Here is a 22,884-nt window from a genome sequence, read left to right on the forward strand (position 1 = left end):
GATGGCTTTTTTTTTTTGAGAAACAGATTTACGCAAAAACAATTATCAGTAAATAGTGACTTAAATTTTGGTCAGTTTTACACAAAACTACTGTAAATGTATTTGCACATGGAGTACGAAATTCTCGTCCAATATTTTCGCACATTAAAAAAATAAATACAACCTCACGTTTACACACTGCCTCTGAAAGTTTTAACTGTCATAAAAAAAAATCAGATCAGGTTCGATTTTCAGCATTTTCACATCCATAGTAAGAATTTCGGTAAGACAGGATGATGAATACGAAAAAAAATGCATACTAAAATTTTGGACTCACAGTGTGCTAGGACCTTAAGACATGAAATACAGCATATAATCCATATGAGCTACTTTAATGGTGATTTATTTGTTCTCTTTGGAGTATGAAAGTCATTGCATGACAAGAGCTTTTAAAAGTTTCTTCAAATAAGTTCTACTTTTATGTTCCACAGAAAAAAAAAAGTAAAAGTATATGGGTTTGGAACGAATCAAGGGTGAGTAAATAGCGACAGAACTCTTCTTAAGAATCACCGCATTCGAGGTGCTGTTCTGAATAACACGTTTATTTTCCTGTCAAGGTAAATGACGGAATTGCTCTGACACCTTAAAAATTGTGTTTACTCCACTGCATGGTGGGTAACAGGAAAGCAGAATGCCAATCATCAGCAAACATGACGAAAGTCATGTGTTACAAATGTGGACTTATTTTCAGTTGCAATTCCATCCATTAATCCATGGCCGCAGGCTCCCTCCGGGCCGTCAGACTGGGAAAACGGGATAGAACCGAGCCTCACTGCACACTTTCTCCTCTCTCTCTCTCCCTTAATCGGCGTGAAGGCATCAAATGACCCAAGAGCCCCCAGTTTCTACCACATTCTGCCTGAGCGCAGAACTTTCTTCAAGTGCTGTCGAACCACTTAGGCAAATTGCCCCATTACGGACATCGGGAGAGTTGAAAGTCATCTCGATTCGTCGTGCAGAGCGCTTGAATAATAAAACCCCCTGAAGGTCGGTTTTCTGTAAAAGAAGTTTAATGCTCATCCATATTCATCCATATTCCATAGCTGGGGTAATCTGGTTGTCGTTTGATGAGGTCTTAGGGTTTCCCTAGAGCCGTGTCTTATTGCTTTAGGACACGGGATCAGAGCGAACACAAGTGTCAAGATACTAATAGTGTGTTTGTGTTGTGTAAGGAAGAAATGGACAGAACTTCTCGCAGCAAGAATAAGATAGAGAAGGGGGAGGTTCTTCTCTATTTCATGCTGGGAAACTTCATCTAACGCTGTAGAGTCAGCGGTGCTGGATTCTTTAATATGCAGTAGATAACAGTGAATTTCAGCAGCGCTGCACAACGTGAGCACGCTGCTCGTCACATCTGCAGATTCTGCAAAATTATCTGAAAATAATTAAGGGGTTACTGAAAAATGCAAAGTCTTGTGCAAAGCCTACAAGCCCTGTCATCATTCTAATTAGACTAGATGTAATATATTTTAAAATTCATTACTCAGTTCACCCAAAAATGAAAATTTTGTCATCATTTATTCAACCTCGTGTCATTCAAAACTTGTACAGTTTTCTTTCTTTTGTGGAGCACAAGCAAATTTTTAGCAAAATTTTACAGTGTCACAGTTTTTGGATATATATATTAGTGTTGTCACGATACTAGAATTTCTAACTTCGATACGATACCTTGAAAAATATCGATATTCGATACCATTTTCGATACCATGGAGAAAAAAACTGCCACAATATTAAGGGGTTATTTTTTTTATTTAAAACTAAATATAACAAGTCAAGAACATATATTTTACATTAACAAAAATGTCCTGAGGTAATGCACTTGTTCAAAAGCCTCTCAGATTGCAAACATTCAAAAACCAATAAAGTGCAAGTAAAAAAAAAAAGTGCAATCTTTTGTATTTCCAAGTAAAATCAAATCACAATGTCAACAAAAGATACTTAAACTTCAAGCAAAAACACAAAATCAGTGCAATCTTATGCATCAAGTATCAAATTAGTAAACAAAATAATTAAATGGAATCTGTTGCTGCAGTTTTATGCAGATTTTCTCTACAGAGGTGAGTGAGATTGACACAGCTGGTAGTGTAGGTTGTGATTGTGTTGTTTTTTGTTGCAGGTCGAGTCTCATAGACCACACCTTTAAAAATGAACTGAATGAACTAATCTAAGAAATTAGGTTAATGGTAATAGATATTTGTTAACATGAATAAGCAATGAAAAATACTTACAAAACATTTGTTAATCAAAGTTAAAAGTTGATTTAAACTAACATTCACTAATACATGTACTAATTAAAATCCAAAGTTCTATTTGTTAATATTTTTTTCATAGGACCAGAGCTAACATGATCCGTTATATTTTTATTACCTAATACCTACTGTTATCAAAGATTAAAATATACTGTAACAGATGCATTGCTCATCGGTCATAAAAGCTGGTTAATACATTAACGTTATTTGATGAACAGATTTAAGCGCAAACGTGCGTGCATCACACGCGAAAACAGTGCTCACTGGATCGACATGAAGTCGTCAAGTCACCTTTATTTATATAGTGCTTTTAACAATACAGAATGTGTCAAAGCTCTTAACAGTATCAAATTGGAGGATAGAGTGTCAGTAATGTATAATAATAATACCAACCTCGAGAAATTCTTTATACAGATCCGTGTGTCGGTCTCTCAGGTGCTTTACTATATTAGTGGTGTTAGCGCCTTTTGTAAGCACTGTTCTGTAGCATCTCTTTCCAGATAGCACTCCTGCTGTGTTCCTTATCAACCAAAGCCGGTCGCGAGGGCGTTGCACTCGCCATCTTTCCATTCACTTCACTTTTGCTAACCAGAGCGAATGAGACGAGTGCGAGTGCGAGTGCGCGTGCGCGTGTGGTGGTTGTCAACGCACCTTTGGAGAGAAGTGAAAGTGAAAGCGCGGCTAGTATCGATACTTCGGGAAATTAGTATTGGTACCGTTCAGATATTTCATTATCGATATTTATCGAAATATCGATATTTTTGACAACACTAATATATATATATATATATATATATATATACTGTATATATGTTTTCATCCTAATTCATAGTGCATTTTTGTAAATTTAGTTTTTTTATGTCTATATTCAGGTGTGTGTGTGTGTGTATATAACATTATATATACATACATACATATATATGTATATATACACATACACACATATATATATATAAATATATATATATATATATATATATATAGCCGGTTCCGGTAGTATATAAGTTGCAGAATTCACCTTTCTAAAACTATGCTTTTGGGTTGGATTGATACCCAAATTTTGTCATCAATACTTGAGGACACAAATAAACAGCCTCAGTAAGTTAATATATATATATATATATATATATATATATATATATATATATATATATATATATATATATATATATATATACACTGTATATAAGTAGCATCCATTGCTATGATTCCTGCTGAACACAATACCTGAAAAAAAAACCACTTCTGATTCAAAAAAATCAACAGATATGTCTGTGATTGGCTACATTGCTCAACACTGCAAAAACATAGACTATTGAAACAGAAACCGATCTCCAGAGCGCAAACCATAGTGCACTGGATAGTTTGCCAAATCTGCAATGAAATGCCATTAATACGGCTTTAACTGAGGGGGCTATTGATTTAGTTTGAGGGTGCTTAGATAGATAGATTTATATAATTAAAATATTATCATTCTGTGTAAATTTGCAAAAAAAAAATCATACAGATTTAAAACAATATGCGAGAAATGAGTAAAGGATGGCAGATTTTCTTATTTTGGTAAACCATCCCTTTATAGGCAAGGTACATTTTTTTACCCATTCAAATGATTTACCTTTCTCTTCTCTTTTTTCTCATCTTTCTTGGTGAAGACGGTGTGAACCCACCAGATCTTGGTGAACATGCTGCCATAGGCTAAACTAAAGCCTAGTCCAAGCAGCCACAGGCGAAACTACAAAAGAATGAGAGACAGAGTTCATTTGGGAGCTCAGCTCCAAAGCAGCTATTAGTTTTTTACAACAAATCTTCATCTTGCTCAAAGGTCAAGGCTGAATGAGAGGAAACGGCAATAAAAAAGTGAGTATAACATTTACGACACTACCTGGCACACCACGGGGAACTGTGATCTTTGGATATGGAGGCCATCGATGCCCAGAGGAAAGACAGCTGCTAATGCCAGCACGCAACCCACCGCCGTCATGTTGTTCAGATAGGGCTGAGAGTTCTGAATGTATCTGTCAGAAGAGTTACAACAGACTACAGATATATTACACTGTTTCAAAATGAGAAGTCCAAAACATTTTATGCTAGGCTGAAATATTATTTTGTTATAGTCATGGGAGTAAAGGGAGTCATAAAATCGTGAAAAATCTCATTTTCCTTCATCTTCTAAAATAAGAGTGTCAAAACCTTTCTCTCCAGCTCAGTTTCCTCCCCAGTTCAAATTGGGTTTTATTAAAACCTTTATCCACGATCATTTCATTTCAGTCATAATGATTTGCGTGCCACATTTTAGCACAGAGCATTTTGTGAACCAGCCACAATGTGATCCAGCTTTGCAAACAACTTCTTAATTATTTTTGCTTTTCTTTTTCAGTAAAAATATCTAACAACTCTTAAAATAAGATAAAATTACTTGGAGAAAATATGTGTAAGATAATAACTTAATGACTTATTTTCAGGCAGTATTTCTTGAATAAAGTATTTTTTTTAAATGTTCCAATCCCACTGGCAAACTGTTTTTATATACATACATATATTTTAGCCATAAACTTCAACACAACTTTGACTGATTTTGCTTAAAACAAAATCCCTTTGTTAACAATGGGTTAACAAAAAATAAAATAAAATAAAATAAAATAAATGCTCGTGAAGTAAAATGACAAAAATTACACATTGAAATTGCAGTGTGACATACTGACCTACACAAAATAATTCTAAACACAAAATAATGCACAAAATAATTCTAAAATTACTTTTAATTTTAAGATTTTACTACATTTCCAATCTCTTGCATGTGGATATCTTATGAACACAGGCTACTAACCTGACGCTACTGTTGTATATGTTGAAAGAAAGGCAAACTATGCCCAGAAGGATTCCCAGCCCAGCAAAGACAGACACTGACACAAAGAGCTTCTGGGAAAGGTAACGAAACTCCTCAATCACCTTGGTCTGGTCTGCCGGAGGGCCAAGGCCTGTCAAAAAATAAACCCGTCAGGAAATATCAGAGAAACCGAAAGAAACTCTGAAGCACAGAAAGAACGGATCGGCAGGTAAGGACATATAGATCACAACGACGTGACACTAGATGCTGAAAAAAAAGTAGAGATTGACTTCATTGACAGTTCGAAGAGCAAAGGCGAAGAATTTCTGCTTAGTTCAGAGAGTCATTAGCTACGTCTGCGCTGTCAGACTTCAGAAATACATGACTGGGAGGGAATATTAATGGATTTTTTTTTTGACAGAAAAATTTCTTGAAATAAGGCCACTGGGCCGGTTTGACACATCAAGTGTCTGGAAAATTTCAGAGGAAAAGGAAGCTCACAGCATTCACACATTAGCAAGACCAGACGGAGTCTGACTTCTTTCACACTTTTCACACTTTCGGCGCTTGTTTTGGAGGAAAGTCTGCAGAATTCTGTGAAACAGATTTAAAGATGTGTTAAATGGAGCTGGGAGTACTACACTTTCATTTCTAGCCCAAAGAACAAACAAATACGCACAAAAAAAAAATTAATAAACAAACATACAAAGGACAAGGAGTGCAAATATTTGTGACTGAAGGTTGTTATATTTCTGAGCTGGTGTGAGATTAGGGAGCCATTTGCCAGTTTCATTTTTTTGTTCGAAACTCTTGCAACAACAAAATGTTGCAAAATGAGAAGAAATGTATATATCTGGGGGGATTTTTGATGATGGCATCTGGTATGAACACATTGTAAATGGCTTGTAAACTAAGATATTTGGTGTACATGACAGGAGATCAAAGTGGGAGAGAGCAGGAAAAAAACTAATGTCAATAAATATGCATAAATATACTGACAAGACCTTTTCTTGCAGAGAAACGTCAATATTAAATCAATAGATACAAATTTCAATGTTATTTTTAATTAAGTTGAAAACAGTGTGATGGACATTTTTGCTGTTGCATGGCATAATTTAAGTCATAAATTAGTTGAGAGAAATATGCCTATTATAATTAGTCAAAATAATTGATTAGTTAGTAATTATGTTTGATCACAAATATGTGGTGGACCACTGAAAATTTAGTAGAATTTTAACACACACTAGCGTTCAATAGTTTGGGATCGATAAGATATATTTAAATGTTTTTAAAGCAGCTCACCAAAGCTGTTTTACAGTAAAAACAGTAATATTCTGAAATATATTAAAGAACTGTTATCTACTTTAATATATTTAAAAATGTAATTTATTTCTGTGATGGCAAAGCTGAATTTTCAGCATCATTACTCTAGTCTCCACTGTCACATGATCCTTCAGAAATCATTCTGATTTACTGCTTTCTTATTATTATCAATGTTGAAAACAATTGTGCTGTTTAATATTTTGAATTCTTTGATGAATAGAAAGTTTAAAAAACAGCGTTTATTTGAAATCTAAATATTTTAACCATTACAAATATCATTACTGTCACTTTTGAACATTTGAATGCGTACTTGCTGAATAAAAGTATTAATACAATTCATACTGACCCCAAACATATTTATGAATGACATTGTTTGTCTGAAACAAAATAGTTACAATCTACCCAAAGAGAACATACAGGATTTCCCCAAATGTTTAAATAATTCTTCATGTTGTAAATTAAACCATCAGCCTTCATATGATCCAAGGTCATCTTAAAATTTCATAGATCATCTATGTATCAATCTTAAATAAGTAAAAAGAGACAACACCATTGTAAACTCATAGTAAAAGCATTATGTTCTCACTCCTTACAGTAATGTTATCACTCTTACTGAAACTGTGACTGAAATTACAAATTCACGCCTCTCGCTGTTCAATCTGTCACTATAATTATAACCAAAAACAGGATTCCTGTGGGAACAATAATTACAGCGATGATGGCTGTCGTGTGCATATAAAGCTATTTGAAAAAGACAAACAAATGACAGCGACGGGCAGAAATCTAACACTGAACGACAGTTTAAATGAGAGTATTTCTCTATCAGACGCAACCGTGTCATTACCTGGGAACAGAAAGCCGACCGTGAGGGACATGTGTCCGTGAAAGACAGCTGGTCCTCTGCTTCGTCAAAAGTGACACAAGGTTTGTTGATACTTTCCGAATGTCAGAACACCGAATGACACCTGACATCGGCTACTGCAATATGGCAGCAATGCTGTGAGAGATAAATGTGTGTGTGTGTGTGTGTGTGTGTGTTAGAAAGCTCTGTCCTGTCAGTCGATGCATTCGCACAGTAAACCTTCCATCGTCCTTGATCTAAGAATCAGGACAGGGTGTTTCTATGGAGACCTGGCTTAACAACAGTTTCCACAGCAATTTGGAAGAGAAAGTCATGCTAAAGTGGTTGTCAGGAGCTCCAAAGAGATTGCTGAAAAGCAAGGGCACTGCCATATGGTTCAAAAAGACAGAAGAAACCATGTTGTGTGTTTAAAAGGGCACGTTTTTATTTTAATAAAGATTAGAAACTGCACAAATGCTTGAGAATCTCACCCAATGAATGCCAGGAGGAGGTTCAGCTCTATTTGGACAGATAATTTGCTGCTTCTGCTATTATCAAGGGCAAAAAACGGCAAGCAATGTCACCAGCTCAATGCTCCGCTTTTCTCCAAGGATGGGGGGGTGGGTGACTAAATAGGCCATAACTGTGAATTCAGTTTTTCTGAAAATAGCCGTGATTGGCTAAAAAGGATGTGCAAATGAGGGAAGAAGTGCAAATGAAGTCAAATTAAGTTAAATGGCTTTTTGGAGGTTTTTGGATTTATGCTTTCTTGCACTGAGTTTTGGTTACAGGAAGTTACTGCATCACTAATTGCTATTTTTAATCAGGGGTCAGGCGTTATTAAATGAAGAAAGCATTTGTTTTAAATAGACAACATTTTGTATAAGCCTTAATGGGATATTAGTCTTGTGTGAAAGCAATTTTTTATCTATACAATTATATTTTATTGTATACATATATTTGTATATACACAATTAAATATATATTTATACACACAAACCTTAATGTGCTCACCAAGGCTGCATTTATTAGGTCAAAAACACAGTACAAACAGTAATATTGGGAAATACTGTTACAATTTAAAATAACGGTTTTCTATTTTAATATATATATTAAAATGTCATTTATTTCTGTGATGCAAAGCTGACTTTTCAGCATCATTACTCCAGCTCTTCTGTAGGGCTGGAAGATATTATCTAAAATCAAATCTTGATTAATTGAACATTTTACCTCGATTACGATTATTTTATTTTATTTATTTACTTAATTTTTTGCCCTCATAGTTCACTGACAAGGTTTGCACTGTAAAAATGCTCAACTATTAAAGGTGGGCAATTTTTTTCTAATGAAAGAGTGCATTTTTTTTTTTTTTTTTTGAGTTTTTGTCTCATATTTACATCATATAGTTAAGTAATATCACACAAGCAATAGACTAAGTGCAATATCGAACGAGTGCAAACGTGATACTGATCTTATACAACAGTCCAGTAAGTAAGAAGTTAATATTGTGTTATTTTAGACACAATGTTGTCTGTTTTGCTCAATTTTGCCAACAAAAATATAAAGACAAAGCAGAACTGTCCATCTCCGAGCAACACACAGCAGCATTTCATTTCGTAAAGCATGTTTTGAATGAACTGGGTGAACCATAGGCCCATCGAAATCGAATCAAAACAACAACAACATCACAACACCCAACAGCTCATGACATACTGTGAGAGCGATTCAAAAGCATAAGGAGCCGTCTGCTCTCTATAGCTCTTGCGGTACTTTGATGTCACACACTGATCAGTCTGATGGTGATGATCCACTTCAAGTCGAACAAGCCTAATGATTCAATGGAGCATTCATTAAGAACCATTTACTTCACTCCTGAATGAATCAGCCATTTGAACGAATCGAATGAATAAATGACTCGATGACTTAATCATTAAGACATTTACCACCACCTACTGGCAGTTTTAGTTTATTATTGTGAGCATAATTTCATTAAAGAAATAATTTCATATTTCAATATTAATAAAAATAAAATAAATAATTAAAATTATAGTTCACCCACCCAAAAATGACAATTGTGTCATCATTTACTCACCCTCTCAGTCCAAAAGAGTATATCTAATAAATGTTATCAAACGAAATATTTCTTGTGACCTTTTAGGAGGATATTAGCATACAGATCCAATCCGCAAAACTCCCATCCCACAGAAAAAAAGAATTAACTATATAAACTATGTAAATAACTTTATATGTAGCTAAAGTACCTAAACACACTCTCTGACTTTATAGAACCCAACCTTGTGTGCTTTAAAAAAATAATAATAATAAAACCTTCAGACACTTTCAAATCTGAATGCATTTCATACACTTTGGAAACACTGTAATCACTCTGTCAAATACAGTAAATTGCAGTGTTCAGTCACTAAGCTGACATTGACATCTATAATAATCTTTCACTTTTTCCTAAATTTCTTCCTGCAGCATTGATCTTCACCTTGTAGCCATTCAGAAAACAAGTTCTAGTGAAGTGTGAGGTCATTACTCGTCTAATGTAGGGCAGTGCTGCTTTGTTACGGTCACGCTGGTGGAATCCACTCAATGGGATCACAGCATGAAGGATTGATTAGAGCCGAAATCAAGAATGAGTCACAGAAGAGGGCCGGGCAAATCCAGCAAATAATCGCCTCTGTATCTCTTGGGTAAGAAAATACAGGATTTTGGTGGTGGCAATTCAATTCTCATCTCTTGGCAGAAAACCAATTTTTGAGGTAATAGGGAAGGCACTGATTGGTGCTTTTGTTAATGATTCACTAGAATAGTATCCGGCATCCATGCAGAAAAAGGAGCAAGTTGAGCGACAACTACGCATATTTTATCGAAGCCATTCTAAGGGTGACATCGCACCTGACAGGACGCTTTTAAAAGTAAAGTGTTTCTTTTGCTTTGTTCACGCTGCATTTTTAGGACTGGCTGCCAAAAAAGGCCAATGGAAATCTGGAAATGATTTCACGAGGCGCATGACACAATATAAGCGTCAGCGGCATTTCTGTACTATTTACACATTCATGCATATGCTGAGTGTGACACCACACACCCATTTGCTCATTCAGTACACTCTAAATGCAGTCAATGTGAGCATAAATAAGTGAATTCATTCCCAGACACTGCACTTTGTGTGACAGTCACACAGCATCCTGAACGAGAAAAAAAGTACTTCATCTAATCTGATCATTCAGACTGAAACATATTTCTAAAAATATTATTATAATCATGTTTCAGACAGCATTTAGATATAGTTTGCATTGGGTTGCACATGTTTTTCCCCACAGCTATTCTGAGCTTTGACATTAAAAGCTGCAGAAAGTAAATTTCACTAGACTGGTAAATACTACAGTTCATTTTTGTAATATTTTGAATTAGTTTTTATTTTGGTTTCATTTTAATTTTAAAGTTTTAGTAATTTTGTTGTGTGTTTTTGTAAGTTTTTAGTAGTTATTGTTTTATTAGTATGTCTATATAGTTTTTATTAATTTTAGTTTAGTTTTTAGTTAAGTACATCAAGTTAAACTAAATGAAAATTTAAAAAAAAAATGTTGATTTAGCAATTAGCTGAAATAAAAATAATTTAAGTTTTTTTAATATTTTATTTTAGTTAACATTAACAAAATGTAGAAAATATTGCTTTTATTCAGCAAAGATGCACTAAACTGATGAAAAGTGACAATAAATACATTTACATTTTCACAAAAAATTCAAATAAATGTTGTTTTGAAATTTCTATTCCTCAAAGTATCCTAAAATGTCTTGATACTTTATTTAAAAACTTGAAAAATCGTATCATAATTGTAAAAAATAATCACACAAACATATATACACACACATACATTTTGCTATGATTGTTTTGTAAGCTGTAATGGATTATAAGAGAACTAACAAACTGGCAAGGTTTAAAACATTTTCGTCTTAATTATTTTATTTCCTTAATTATTTTGTGGTGAAATGTTATGTAATAAGTGGTTTGCCTGCACCCTTTCCCTTAAATGTCCATTTAGTTTGAATCTGCAGCTTGCTCGCAACTGCTGTCTCCATGAAAGCTTTGTGTTCAAATATTTCAACTCAAATCAGTATTTTTGCGTCTAATTATTTATTTATGTGGCAAGTAGCCGTGTAATAAGCGGGATAATGTACATCCAGCCGGTTGTTCTAGCAGAATAAACCCCTTCAGACTGATCAAGACCCCTCTGCTTCGCGGTCCTGATCACCCTGTCGGGGTTTAATCTGCGAGAACAACCGGCTGGATGTACATTATCCCTTACATAATAAATATACACAGTACACACACATATGTAAATAAAAACTTTTATTTTGGATGCAATTAATCGCGAATAATCATTTGACAGCACTAATATTATATATTATATATATATACACACACACACACATTTTGGACAGAATACAGCTATTTTGATTCCCTGTCGATGGAAAAAGATGCTTTTTAGAGCCACCAGCAGGGCCAAACTGAACCGTGCTAACTAGCCTTGACCCTTTATTCAAGACCGCAAACAACTTAATGGATCAGAGTCAAAGACGTCAAAAAATGGGATTTTTTGCTGCCTGTCTGAACAAAACCTTGGTTTACCTTTCCACAAGAAGATTCAATTACTTTTTCAATTTCACACTCTTTCCTACACGTTGTACTTTCCCATTTATCGGCGAGCATCATCACATATTTTCATTTGATCCGCTCTGTGCCTTACATCTCTTTCATCAATACTGGTTTGTCAATCAAGAAAATTCACAGAGCTGCACAAAGGTCAGAGTGAGCCGTGAACGGCACCGCGGCACCTCGGCTCCACTTCTCCACTCCCCTGGGCCTGTATGGTCTCCTCTAGCAGAAAGGACAGCTAATTGTTAGCGATGTATTAAAGAGTGCGACAGGGCATTGTTGAGCTAACAGAAATCAATACTGGTAAGCCTCAATCTCGACGGGCCGAGCGCGGCTGTGAAAGGTGACGGGAGTGGAATGGACAGAGCTGTCCCGACATGCAGAAAAAGCCTGGTTTTTCTTACCGATCCATTTGTCGTTTCCGTACCAGGACAGGTTGCCTTTTGTGCTGTCGTAGTATCCAATCTTCTTGTAGCTCCCACCTGAGGGGAAAAAAATGCAAGAAATTAAATGAAAGATGAGAAAAGCCTGAAAGAAAAGTGCATATGAAACCATCTTCTTCAGCCTTGACCCGAAACAAAGAGACCCTCATCTGTCCGTGAATTCATTTTGCACTATAGACAATGTCATGAACAATGTAATGTTTTTAAAGGCTTGTATTAAAAGTTTTCTTGTGTAAATATAGCATGTAATTAACAGTGTGTCAACTAAAGGTCACATTAAGAAAACTTGCTAGCACAAAACACTGCAATAAAAGCTTCAAAGCCTGACTCGACAAATCTGGAAAAGTAGTCCACTTAGAGCTGCATCAATGGGTCGAGAAAAAAAAACAAAAAGACAAGCCCAACTGCATTGATCAAAGTTAATCTGAAAGGGAACATATTGTAGAAAAACTTTGCTCATGGAAATCAAAGACTTTGATGTAATATGTAGACAAACTTTCGCAACACAAAACTTAGACTCTCTCACCAGTCCAGACCATTCATTGAAACTAAACAGGAAATTTGGGTCATTCAGAAATCTTTAACACTAAAAGACGACCGCAGACACAGTGACGTAATGAGGAGGAAGTAGGATAAATTGACTTTTCTTTAACTACAGGCAGTTTAGGCCCTATGGACTTTTAGAAAGTTTCTTTTAGACATTTTATTTCTAACATAAAGTAACTTTCCACACTTTAACTAGTTTAATTTGTTTATTAACAAACTCCAACAGTAGACACTAATACATCATAGGAGAATTTTGTCAGTTTGTCCCCCATCACAGTATAATTTCTACCACAAATCAAATTATGCATTCAATAACACACTTAGCTGACCTTTTATGATTCATATTATATATATATATATATATATATATATATATATATATACATATACACACACACAGTGCTGGGTAGATTTCATTCAAATTGTAGTCAGTTACTGATTCCAAATAACATGACAAAAATTGTAGTTAGTAATTTAATCCATTATATTATACATTTTAGGTAATATAATCTGATTACTTTTGGATTCCTTTTGACCTAACTCGTTTATCCCATTGATTTAAATAGGAAAATCATGTACCATATTGCTATAAAAATACAAAGAGAAAGCAAATACATCACATTTGTTGTTATTAAGAACATGACGTGCATAAAACGTCTAGGCTTCACAAACAGCTGTGTGAAAGAATTATAGAGGGTTTGTGAGTTTAATGAAAAGCTGATAATTAAATCATAAAAATGTAAAGCAAAAATAAATCAACAATGATAGTCAAAATAAAATGCTTGCTATTTTATTTTTACCTGCATGTCATGTGACCTTTAACCAACTTTAGAAAACAGGGAATATGCAAATGTTCATAAATCCAGTGCTGCGTGGCGTCTTGATTTTCTGTGTAAATATAGCCACCTGACTGGCCTGTGTGAATGACCACAAAACTAGAAGACTTCTGAATAAGTGGTGGTCTATTTTACAAAGGAAAATTTTAAAGATTAAAAAGATCAGTTAAGAACAATCGATAAATTCTTAAACATTTATTGCTATTGTGTGACTAATATGTAATCATATAATCAATAAAAAGCAACTATAGTCTGATTACGAGTATCTTAAAATGTAATATAATCTAATTACAAGTACTTAATTTTTGGAATCTGATTTTGTTATCCAGATTACTTATAATCAGTTAATACCCAGCACTGTATATACATATGTAATATATTTATATATACTATACATATACAAGTATGCACATTCAATACAGTTCAGTGCACTTTTTTTTACAAGGATGGTGGATTTTTTTGTTCTATCCAGCTAAGAAAAACATCACAGCTTAAAAAAACAACATTAATTTGACTGGGAACAATAAAATACTAATTTACAAAAGTAGAACTGTGTGGTAGAAATTATGTCACAGTTATTACAATCATAATCTTTTTTTTTTTCAAAAACAACTTTTACAAAAAATATTTTAAAAATGTGTACTGGTTATTCATTCATAAGTGAACAATTATACAACATCACAAAAATGTAGGATGTGACCCTACAGTTAAGTGCATTATTATGTTATTATCATTTTCAGTTTTAGGGATTTCAGTTTTTTTTGTACCTTGTAGTTGCTCAATGAGAGTCCAGGCCATACGTGAACCTTGAGCATCAAACACGACATGACCCTACGAAACACAAATGCATAAATCTAAAAGGTTGAAGACGTTACGTCAAAACAAAATCATCATTTATGAAATCCATTTGTGACTCATCATGAAAACAGAAGAATAAAAGGCAATAATCTGGGGAACATAAAGGCTGAATCATCCTATAATGAGTTTGAACTTAGATTCATTGTTATCATAAAAATGTGATAATCTGAGACTGATGAGTGTCTCTACGAGTTTAAGATTTAAAAGGCTCTCTGACAGGTCTGGGAAATGTTTTTCAGAAACGTTATTCATCAACTCACAGACACTCCTTCAAACGAGCTGGTGTTGAGGGCTCGGTAAATCTCAGCAGTGATTTCCTTGTTGTTGTAGTTGAAGTCCTCCAGTGCCCAGCCTTTGGCCCTCAGAGGGGCCACCGTTCTATTGAGGGCCAGTGCAAGAGCCCACACAGCATCATACGCCAGCGGAGCTTCCTGAAATCCACCCGTTTCCTCCGGATTCTTCCCCCCGAGACGTGACATCAACTGGGCCAGGAACTCTTGGGAGGTCTGTGGAGGGATTTTTATAGACAGTTTTAACATAAGCATGATCCAATGTAAAAGTCTGAATTAGTCCTAAGATCCACTCACCAGGTTGGAGGCACCGCGGACAGTCTCCGGGTTTAGCATGACGATTTCTGTAGTGACGTGCCCTTCCACGGCTTCCGTCATGTTCTCCACTGTGCAATTGATGGCTGGATCTTTGATCTTAAACCAGTTGTCTGCGTACCAGCCGATGAGGAACCATACGTACTTCTTACCATAGAGTTTCTCTTTGAAGACCTGCCAAAGAAGACACCATGTTTTGAAGGTCTTTGCTTAAGCAATAATCTTATTCAGTATTTTAATCTCAGTTAAGCCACAGTGAGTTAACTCAAACTGAGTAGAAACATCGAACTGAACAGATATAAATAAACTGATGGTTCAAATGTACTTGTGAAAAAGAACTGTAATTGTCACTTGCCTCGCAAAACACCTTTCTGGCTTCAGTCTCGTAAAAGAGGCCGACTATGATTCTAGCATCTTGACGCTGGAAATGTAAAATCAAGACACAGAAACATCTCACAATGTGTCACTAGCCTGATTTACATCCACATATTTTATGCAAACTTGGGCTCATGCATAAAAACCTACTACTAAATATTATAGAAACATAATTTTCTGTAAAGTTGCTTTGCAACGATTTGTATCGTGAAAAGCGCTATACAAATAAACTTGAATTGAATTGAACTGAAAAACACTGGATCAATATTTGAGAATCAATTACAATTTCTTTCTTCATCTTTTTGCCTGGAAGTGATCATTTTGTTCTCTTGAACAAAATGGTAGCAAAGCTTTATGGACGTTGCTTGCATGTTATTCAGATTTTAAAATTAAATTCACAGCATAGGTGTAAATATAGCTATAGACAACAAATAACAAGAATGATTATTAATAATGACTTTACAAAAATTAACAAACTAATACCAAAAATAAATACATATATATATATATATGGAAAAGAAAAATATATATATAATACATAATAAATATATCTAAATAAATTTATATTATATTATTTTTTATTTTGATAACGATGTATTATACATATGACTCTCTATTGAACATTTCTACTTAAAAGCAATAAGCCACTTGAGTATGTGGGTTACGCTGATTTAGTCGTGTAAGAACACTTCTTGTGACTTCCTGCTTTAATTTACTCTGTTCGTGACATGCTTTAAAGGTGAAGAATGCCATTTCTGAAGCATTAGCATTACCAAACAGAATAGCACAAATAATGACATGTTTCAAAAAGCTTTCCTAAACATGTTCAAAAGAAATCATACAGGATTCCTTATAGTTCTCTCTGCATATTAATGTGAAAGGAGAAAATATTGTAGCAGTGAAATTACACACATGACCTTTTTATACTTGGCTGAATTATATAAGGCTAGGCATATGCCAAAATATTTTAAGCTGAGCATTTAAAAAGAGATCTTCATGCAATATAATTTTACAATAAAAAATGCTGTCTAATTATTCAATAATAACTGTCAGCAGTGAACCTTCACTTGATCTGACAGAGGGGACCGATCCTTCAGAGTGTTGATTTATTTCACGTAAGATTTTCATGCGCTCTGCATGCTAGCTACCCGACACGGGCTGAGGAGAGGAAGTGAGCGGCTGGTGAATTTTTCATCAAAGCACCTTCAGGTTTTTGACAGCCACTGCGGGATCCGTGAGGAAGCTCTGTCTAACGCTTATCTCGATGCCGGCCTCCTTCACACGCTCCTCCAGATCATCCAAAGTCTGGAGAGAGAAAGAGAGAGAGAGCGGTGAGACAGCAGGAGTGATGTTTGTGGAGAGCAGAGGACAGGCAGGAAGAGCACACATGAAAAGATCAAGGAGCGAGTGACAGAAGAACAAAAGGAGGCCATGAGATGAATGGTCAAAGTGCACACCAAAGTAAAAAATGACAAAGTTAAGGAAATAGAGAAAAGAAAAAGTTCAGAAAGAAAGGTAGATGGAAAAAATTTGAGGATATGAGTTCTGTTCCAAAACCCTTTTTAAGCCAAGATAAGTGCCCTCCGAAAACAAAATTATTATCTACAAATATTTATGCTTTTTATAATATATAAATAATAAAAAAATACTCATAATTCATTTAATAATAATAATATCCTCAAGTATCATTAAAAAAAAGATCAGGGTTATTATTATTGTTAACTAAAACAAAAACTAACATCAAACACATACATTTTTTTTTTAAATTCCATTAAATAAAGTCAACTTATTTTATTTCAGTTAGTTTCCAAAGCAACATTTCTAAAACTAAAATTCAACAGAAAACTGTATAGACATATTTAAATAATAATAATATTAATGCCAAACACACACAAAAAAAAAATTACGAAAAATTTGAACTAAAATTCTAAATATTAACAACTATAATAGTGTATCAATAACACTAATATAACAGAAAAACTGATATACATAATATAATAAAAACATAATATACTTAGAATTAAAATGTATTAAATTGTTAAAATCTAAATATTATATATAAACAAATTAATAGATGTACTCATGATTCTTTCAATATATAACTATCAATAAAAATAAAAAATAGTTAACTATAATATAAAAATAGCACAAGTGTACATCATTACATTTCATTACATGATGGATACTTTCACTCAGGAGTGCTATATATGATGCCCATGTAGAGCTTTGCAAATCACTCTATGTAGGCAACGGGGCAGTGTATTTTTGAAAAGGTGCCAACGAGACATCCGACATCAATGAAAGCCGGAATATGGAGAAAGAAAGAGGATGAGAACAGGTGAGAAGGACTGGGATGAAAGTAAATGAGAAAAAGAGATGAGCTGGTGAAGAGATGGAGGGGGATCATTAGCCTAGTGGAATTACACTAGCTCAATATTGAATCCATGCACGAGAGATTTATGACTTGGTCAATATTCCTAGCAGCCAACATGAAGAAAAATGACTTTAAGAGTCCTTCATCACTTAAGGAGAAAATAATCAACCATCGTCTTTGCCATTCACTCTGAGGCATTAACCTTAGAGTAAAGGGGCAGCTAAGCTCACTAACAGGAAACCACTTTTCTGGAAAATTACTTCCTTTAAAGGGGTCATACCAATTTTTTTTTACATTTAATTTCCCCCTGAGGTCTACTTATAGCGTTCATCAAAGTTTTTTGCTCAACACAGACATAGTTTAGTTTTTATGACTATTTTCCATTTCCAACCTTTTAGTGACCTTTCACATTTTTATGCCGTTTTTTTGTTGCTATGCATTTAAGACTTTTTTGCATGTGAAATGCATTACAATACTGTGATGCAGCCTCTTTGCAAAGCATGTACTACATTGTACGTGCTGTAAAAACTGTTAAGATCTTTTCTAATGATAGTATACGCTTGGTTGTAGGTGCTCCACACAACCAAGGTTGCATTGATTTTACTACATTTTCCCCTCATTATCATTTCTTCGGGTGGTCAATGAATATTTTGGGTTTTAGTAATAACACTTGCCCATCTAGTCTACTTCCTTCTTCTGAGCATGTCAAGTCTCTAAACACTAAAAAATAACAAGCGTTCTATGTAAATTTATGTGGATTTTTGCGGTTTCTGAGTTTGTTTAAAGGGTTAGTTCACCCAAAAATGAAAGTTCTGTCATTAATTACTCACCCTCATGTCGCTCCAAACCTTTAAGACCTTTGTTCATATTTGGAACACAAATAAAGATATTTTTGATGAAATCAGAGAGCTTTATGACCCTGCATAGACAGTGACGCAACTGAAATATTCAGTGCCCAGAAAAGTAGTAAGGATATCGCTAAAATAGTCAAATAGAACATGTGTCAAAGACTGACAGGGATTGTTGAATAAAGTTTTTATTTTAGTTTTCTTTGCACACAAAAAGTATTCTCGTAACTTCATAAAATTACAACTGAACTACTGATATCACATGGACTATTTTAACAATGTCCTTACTACCTTTCTGGGCCTTGAACGTGGTAGTTGCTTTGCTGTGTATGCAGGGACAGAATGCTCTCGGATTTCATCAAAAATATCTTAATTTGTGTCCCGAAGATGAACGACATGAGGGTGAGTAATTAATCAGTATTTTTATTTTTGAGTGAACTATTCCTTTAAAGTTTCAGGATGTTATTCACACAGTGAGCTGTATTTGTGGTTTCACTAAGAGGACGGTCTCAACCGAAATCTTATTTCTTATTTTAATCTTATTTGTCACCAGAAATCTTCAGAACCTGGTAGCAATTGGAAAAGCACAGCATGAATATACAGAGTATGATAAATAAGAGAGAATGTTTTGGATGTAGGACTGACTGAGGTAAAGACTTCAGTGGTCTGCTGGATGGTGGCAATCTTTGTCCATCCCCACTTCTGGAAGAGCCGCACACGGGTGGGATTATGCAGAGTTGCTGACGGGTGCGTACGGAAGAAAGTGGGAAAGCGCTGGCGGTTGGATAAAGCTGGAGAACTGGAGCCGTATGAAAATTCAGAGAGACAGAGAGCGAGGGAGACAGCAGTTAAAAAGGTGGAAGGGTAGAGAGAGCACACTGGAAAGATTTACTCAGCTATATGGTTGACCTTATTTGATACCCATGAAAAGAACGAAACACAAAGCAAAAGCATAGCAAAAATATGAGTCAGATTTCTGCACACACTGGAAGAAGGGTAAATGTCAACCCAGTGAAGTCAGAAACCTGAATAAATAAGCCAATCTGTTTCTACATTCAATGTTGATTTGTCAGTACTTAGAAAGGCACAACATAGTAATGCTAACTGCTCTCTGCTTCGGAAATAAACCTTTGTATTTCAAGCAATGAACCATGTTGCCTGATGAAAAAGAATTAAATGAGCAGGCTACTTCACATCTTAAAGTATTTTGATAACACTTTATTTTAAGGTGTCCTTGTTACACGTTATACGTACTTGATATTATAATAACAAGAAATTATTATGCGTAATTATATGAAAGTAACCCTAAACCAAACCCTAATCCTAACCGTAACTATATAGTAAGTACATGTAGTTAATTAATATTACTCAGTACTTAAATGTATAAATACACTGTAACAAGGACTCCTTAAAATAACCAATTTTTAAAGTAACTGTACTTATAATGTAATACTTTACTTCTTAAAACACCTCAGTTTTTCTTTTACTTTAAAGTACATTTTAAGGCATCATGTGTTAATAATATTTTCAATCTTTAAAGAAGTACACTTCGTTTGATATGTTGGTGTAACATACTAAAGCAGAATTTGATTATAATTTTAACTGTGTTATGCTATATTACATTTAAATTAAAATATTTTAAATGTAATTAACTGCAACTTCATACATTAATGTAATATTACAAATGTGTTATTTTAATATAGCCTATATGTAAATAAATGCTATCAACTTTCAATAGGAATGACAGAAACGCTGCATTACATACTATATAAAGGTCAAAAATTTATAATTTTACCATCTAGTACAATTTAAATAGAATATATTTTCATTTAACTGCAATTAACTCGCATTAAAGTGATGGAAAACATTACATTTAGCTTGCACTTAAGTATACATTTCAAGTATATTATTTCCATAACAAGAACTCTTTTAAAGTTGATTTGCCTACACTGTCACGTATAAACAGCTATTAATTTTTCATGAGCATCTCTGTCATAATCTACTGGAGTACAAACCCATCGGTCAAAAAAGGAACTGAAGTCTTACAGGTTTTCTTGGAGAGTTGATTTGTTAAAAGTAAACTTACAATTCACTTTTTCCAACATTTTCTAAATTACATGCAGCAAACTCAACTTTTCCACATACGTAAACTCATTCGAAAAGAACAAAGTCAGTGTTGAAAACATTACTTTCCAAATTCCTGCAAACCTCGATGGATGCCAGAAGATAGAAAGAGAATAATTGGAAACTTAATTATTTTGTCAAATTGCTAAGAGTATCTTGAGTATTTTATTCACTTTTTTTCACTTTCACACTTTCTCATTCGGTTGTCTGACTTTCTTGAGAGCCTCTTTTGACGGTTTTAATTTGTCAGCTTCTTCAAAAGTGTCAACAAACTACAGAAAGTCAGTAAGATCACAAGTCCAAATTCTTTTTGTTCCTTGACCCAAAAACTGCTTGTTTTATGTAGCACTTCTGCATTGAAATCTCTAATCTAGTTGCAGATAAAGACAGTGAAACTGTTTTATCATTTTACCATTTTGTTTAATCAGGAATGTATGGAGGCCTGTTTCCGTCCCAGAATAAAATATAAAATATAAATGAGTAATTGTGACTTTTCTTGCAAATCTGAGTTTATATCTCACAATGTAAATTCTGAATTTACATACTGATATTCTGTTTTTTTTTTTTTTTTTCACACAATTCTGAGTTTTTATCTGACAACAGACTTTGTTTCTTTTTTAGTTTAAACCTTACAATTCTGACCTGTTTTTTTTTCCAAATCCTAAATTTTTATATTTTAAATTTTTCCCAATTGCAAGTTTACACCTCACAATTCTGAGAAAAGAAAATTTTGTGAGGTAAAAAGTCACAATTACCTTTTTTATGTTTTTAATTCCATGGCGAAAACAAGCATCAGTAGGAATGACAATAAACCAACTTCCCAATATGAAACTCTCTAACATTCTACAGTCAAATCCAGGTGAAAGGAGAAAGCAATGATCAACAATGCAGATGTAAATAGTTCAGACAGAGATGTACACATAGCAAACACACCACTATAAGGTTCCACATGCGTGCTGCCTCAGCCACAAGCGTAGACACAGAGCTGCAACCTGGCATCAAGACGATCTTTATTGGCTCGGTGTACAGCAAGTCGTACAGCAGTTTAGTGGCCTCTCCTGGATCACACTGAAGAGAAAAAAAACATCAAGATTAGCCTACTACCTTTGAAAAAGTTAAGTGAAGCTCACAGGATGTAAAAGCTTCACTTGAGCATGTCATAATCAATAAAGGATCAATGGAATCAGCACAGAAACACAGTATCTCATGGCCCAAAGAAAACAAACTGCAGTGATGCTGTAACCAAAGACCTCTCGTGCTGCAGTTCACTGTGACAAATACAAAAGGAAGTGATTCACAAATGAGGGGGTAACTGCTCGCATACCGCAGATGCAGTCACACTGAAATGGTGCCCTTCGTAACGATCAGCAGAAACACTTAATTAGGAGAGACATGCATGCTTTTATTTTTGTTAAAGTTAGAACTAAATGACACAGTGCTGGTCTCGAAATCGATGACAGTCAGAAAGCAACCACTTTGGTTCCGACTTACCAGCAGTTACTAGGAATATCTAATAATAATAATATTTTGTCAGATATCACTTGTTATATCAATCCAGTAAATTTCTCAAAGAGCCACGTTGTTTCCTTGCTCCACTCTCTCTTGGCGTCTCCAGGGAGCTGAGGCGTTTTCATTCAGTGCACGGCCTCGGAGAAGCAGCCATCGAGAGGAACTGAAGACACTTGACGTGACGGAGGCATCTGTGTTCTTAAAGTCCCCGGGGCGGAAGGTTATGCAGGTCTCTGGACCAGAATACTGAATGCTGACTAAAAAAGGGGCAAGATGCTCCTTCTCTCACTGCTGTTGGACACGAGAACAATTTTGTTTTTGTTGGGTTTGACATAACGGTACAGGGTTTGGCTAAAAAAAAAAAATCAGAATTGAAGAATTGGGTGCATATCAGAATTTGAATAGATTTGACTACACTTCATAA

At 34.6% G+C, this 22,884-nt stretch overlaps 1 protein-coding gene across 1 annotated transcript in view; it reads right to left on the reverse strand.

The window, feature by feature from the left end:
- gabbr1a (gamma-aminobutyric acid (GABA) B receptor, 1a) overlaps nucleotides 1-22,884 on the reverse strand; it is a 50,316-nt gene that overhangs the window by 9,555 nt on the left and 17,877 nt on the right. The window contains exons 8-18 of the mRNA XM_042739842.1: nucleotides 21,885-22,019; nucleotides 19,473-19,643; nucleotides 16,809-16,910; nucleotides 15,586-15,651; nucleotides 15,213-15,404; nucleotides 14,886-15,131; nucleotides 14,535-14,598; nucleotides 12,347-12,424; nucleotides 5,116-5,266; nucleotides 4,171-4,303; nucleotides 3,904-4,020 (exon numbers count right to left, since the gene is read on the reverse strand). Coding sequence (XP_042595776.1) covers nucleotides 3,904-4,020; nucleotides 4,171-4,303; nucleotides 5,116-5,266; nucleotides 12,347-12,424; nucleotides 14,535-14,598; nucleotides 14,886-15,131; nucleotides 15,213-15,404; nucleotides 15,586-15,651; nucleotides 16,809-16,910; nucleotides 19,473-19,643; nucleotides 21,885-22,019 — 1,455 coding nt within the window. The remainder of the gene's footprint in view (nucleotides 1-3,903; nucleotides 4,021-4,170; nucleotides 4,304-5,115; nucleotides 5,267-12,346; nucleotides 12,425-14,534; nucleotides 14,599-14,885; nucleotides 15,132-15,212; nucleotides 15,405-15,585; nucleotides 15,652-16,808; nucleotides 16,911-19,472; nucleotides 19,644-21,884; nucleotides 22,020-22,884) is intronic.

Source organism: Cyprinus carpio, chromosome B15 (genome assembly GCF_018340385.1).
Source record: "Cyprinus carpio isolate SPL01 chromosome B15, ASM1834038v1, whole genome shotgun sequence".
In the NCBI taxonomy this organism is placed as follows: Eukaryota; Metazoa; Chordata; class Actinopteri; order Cypriniformes; family Cyprinidae; genus Cyprinus; species Cyprinus carpio.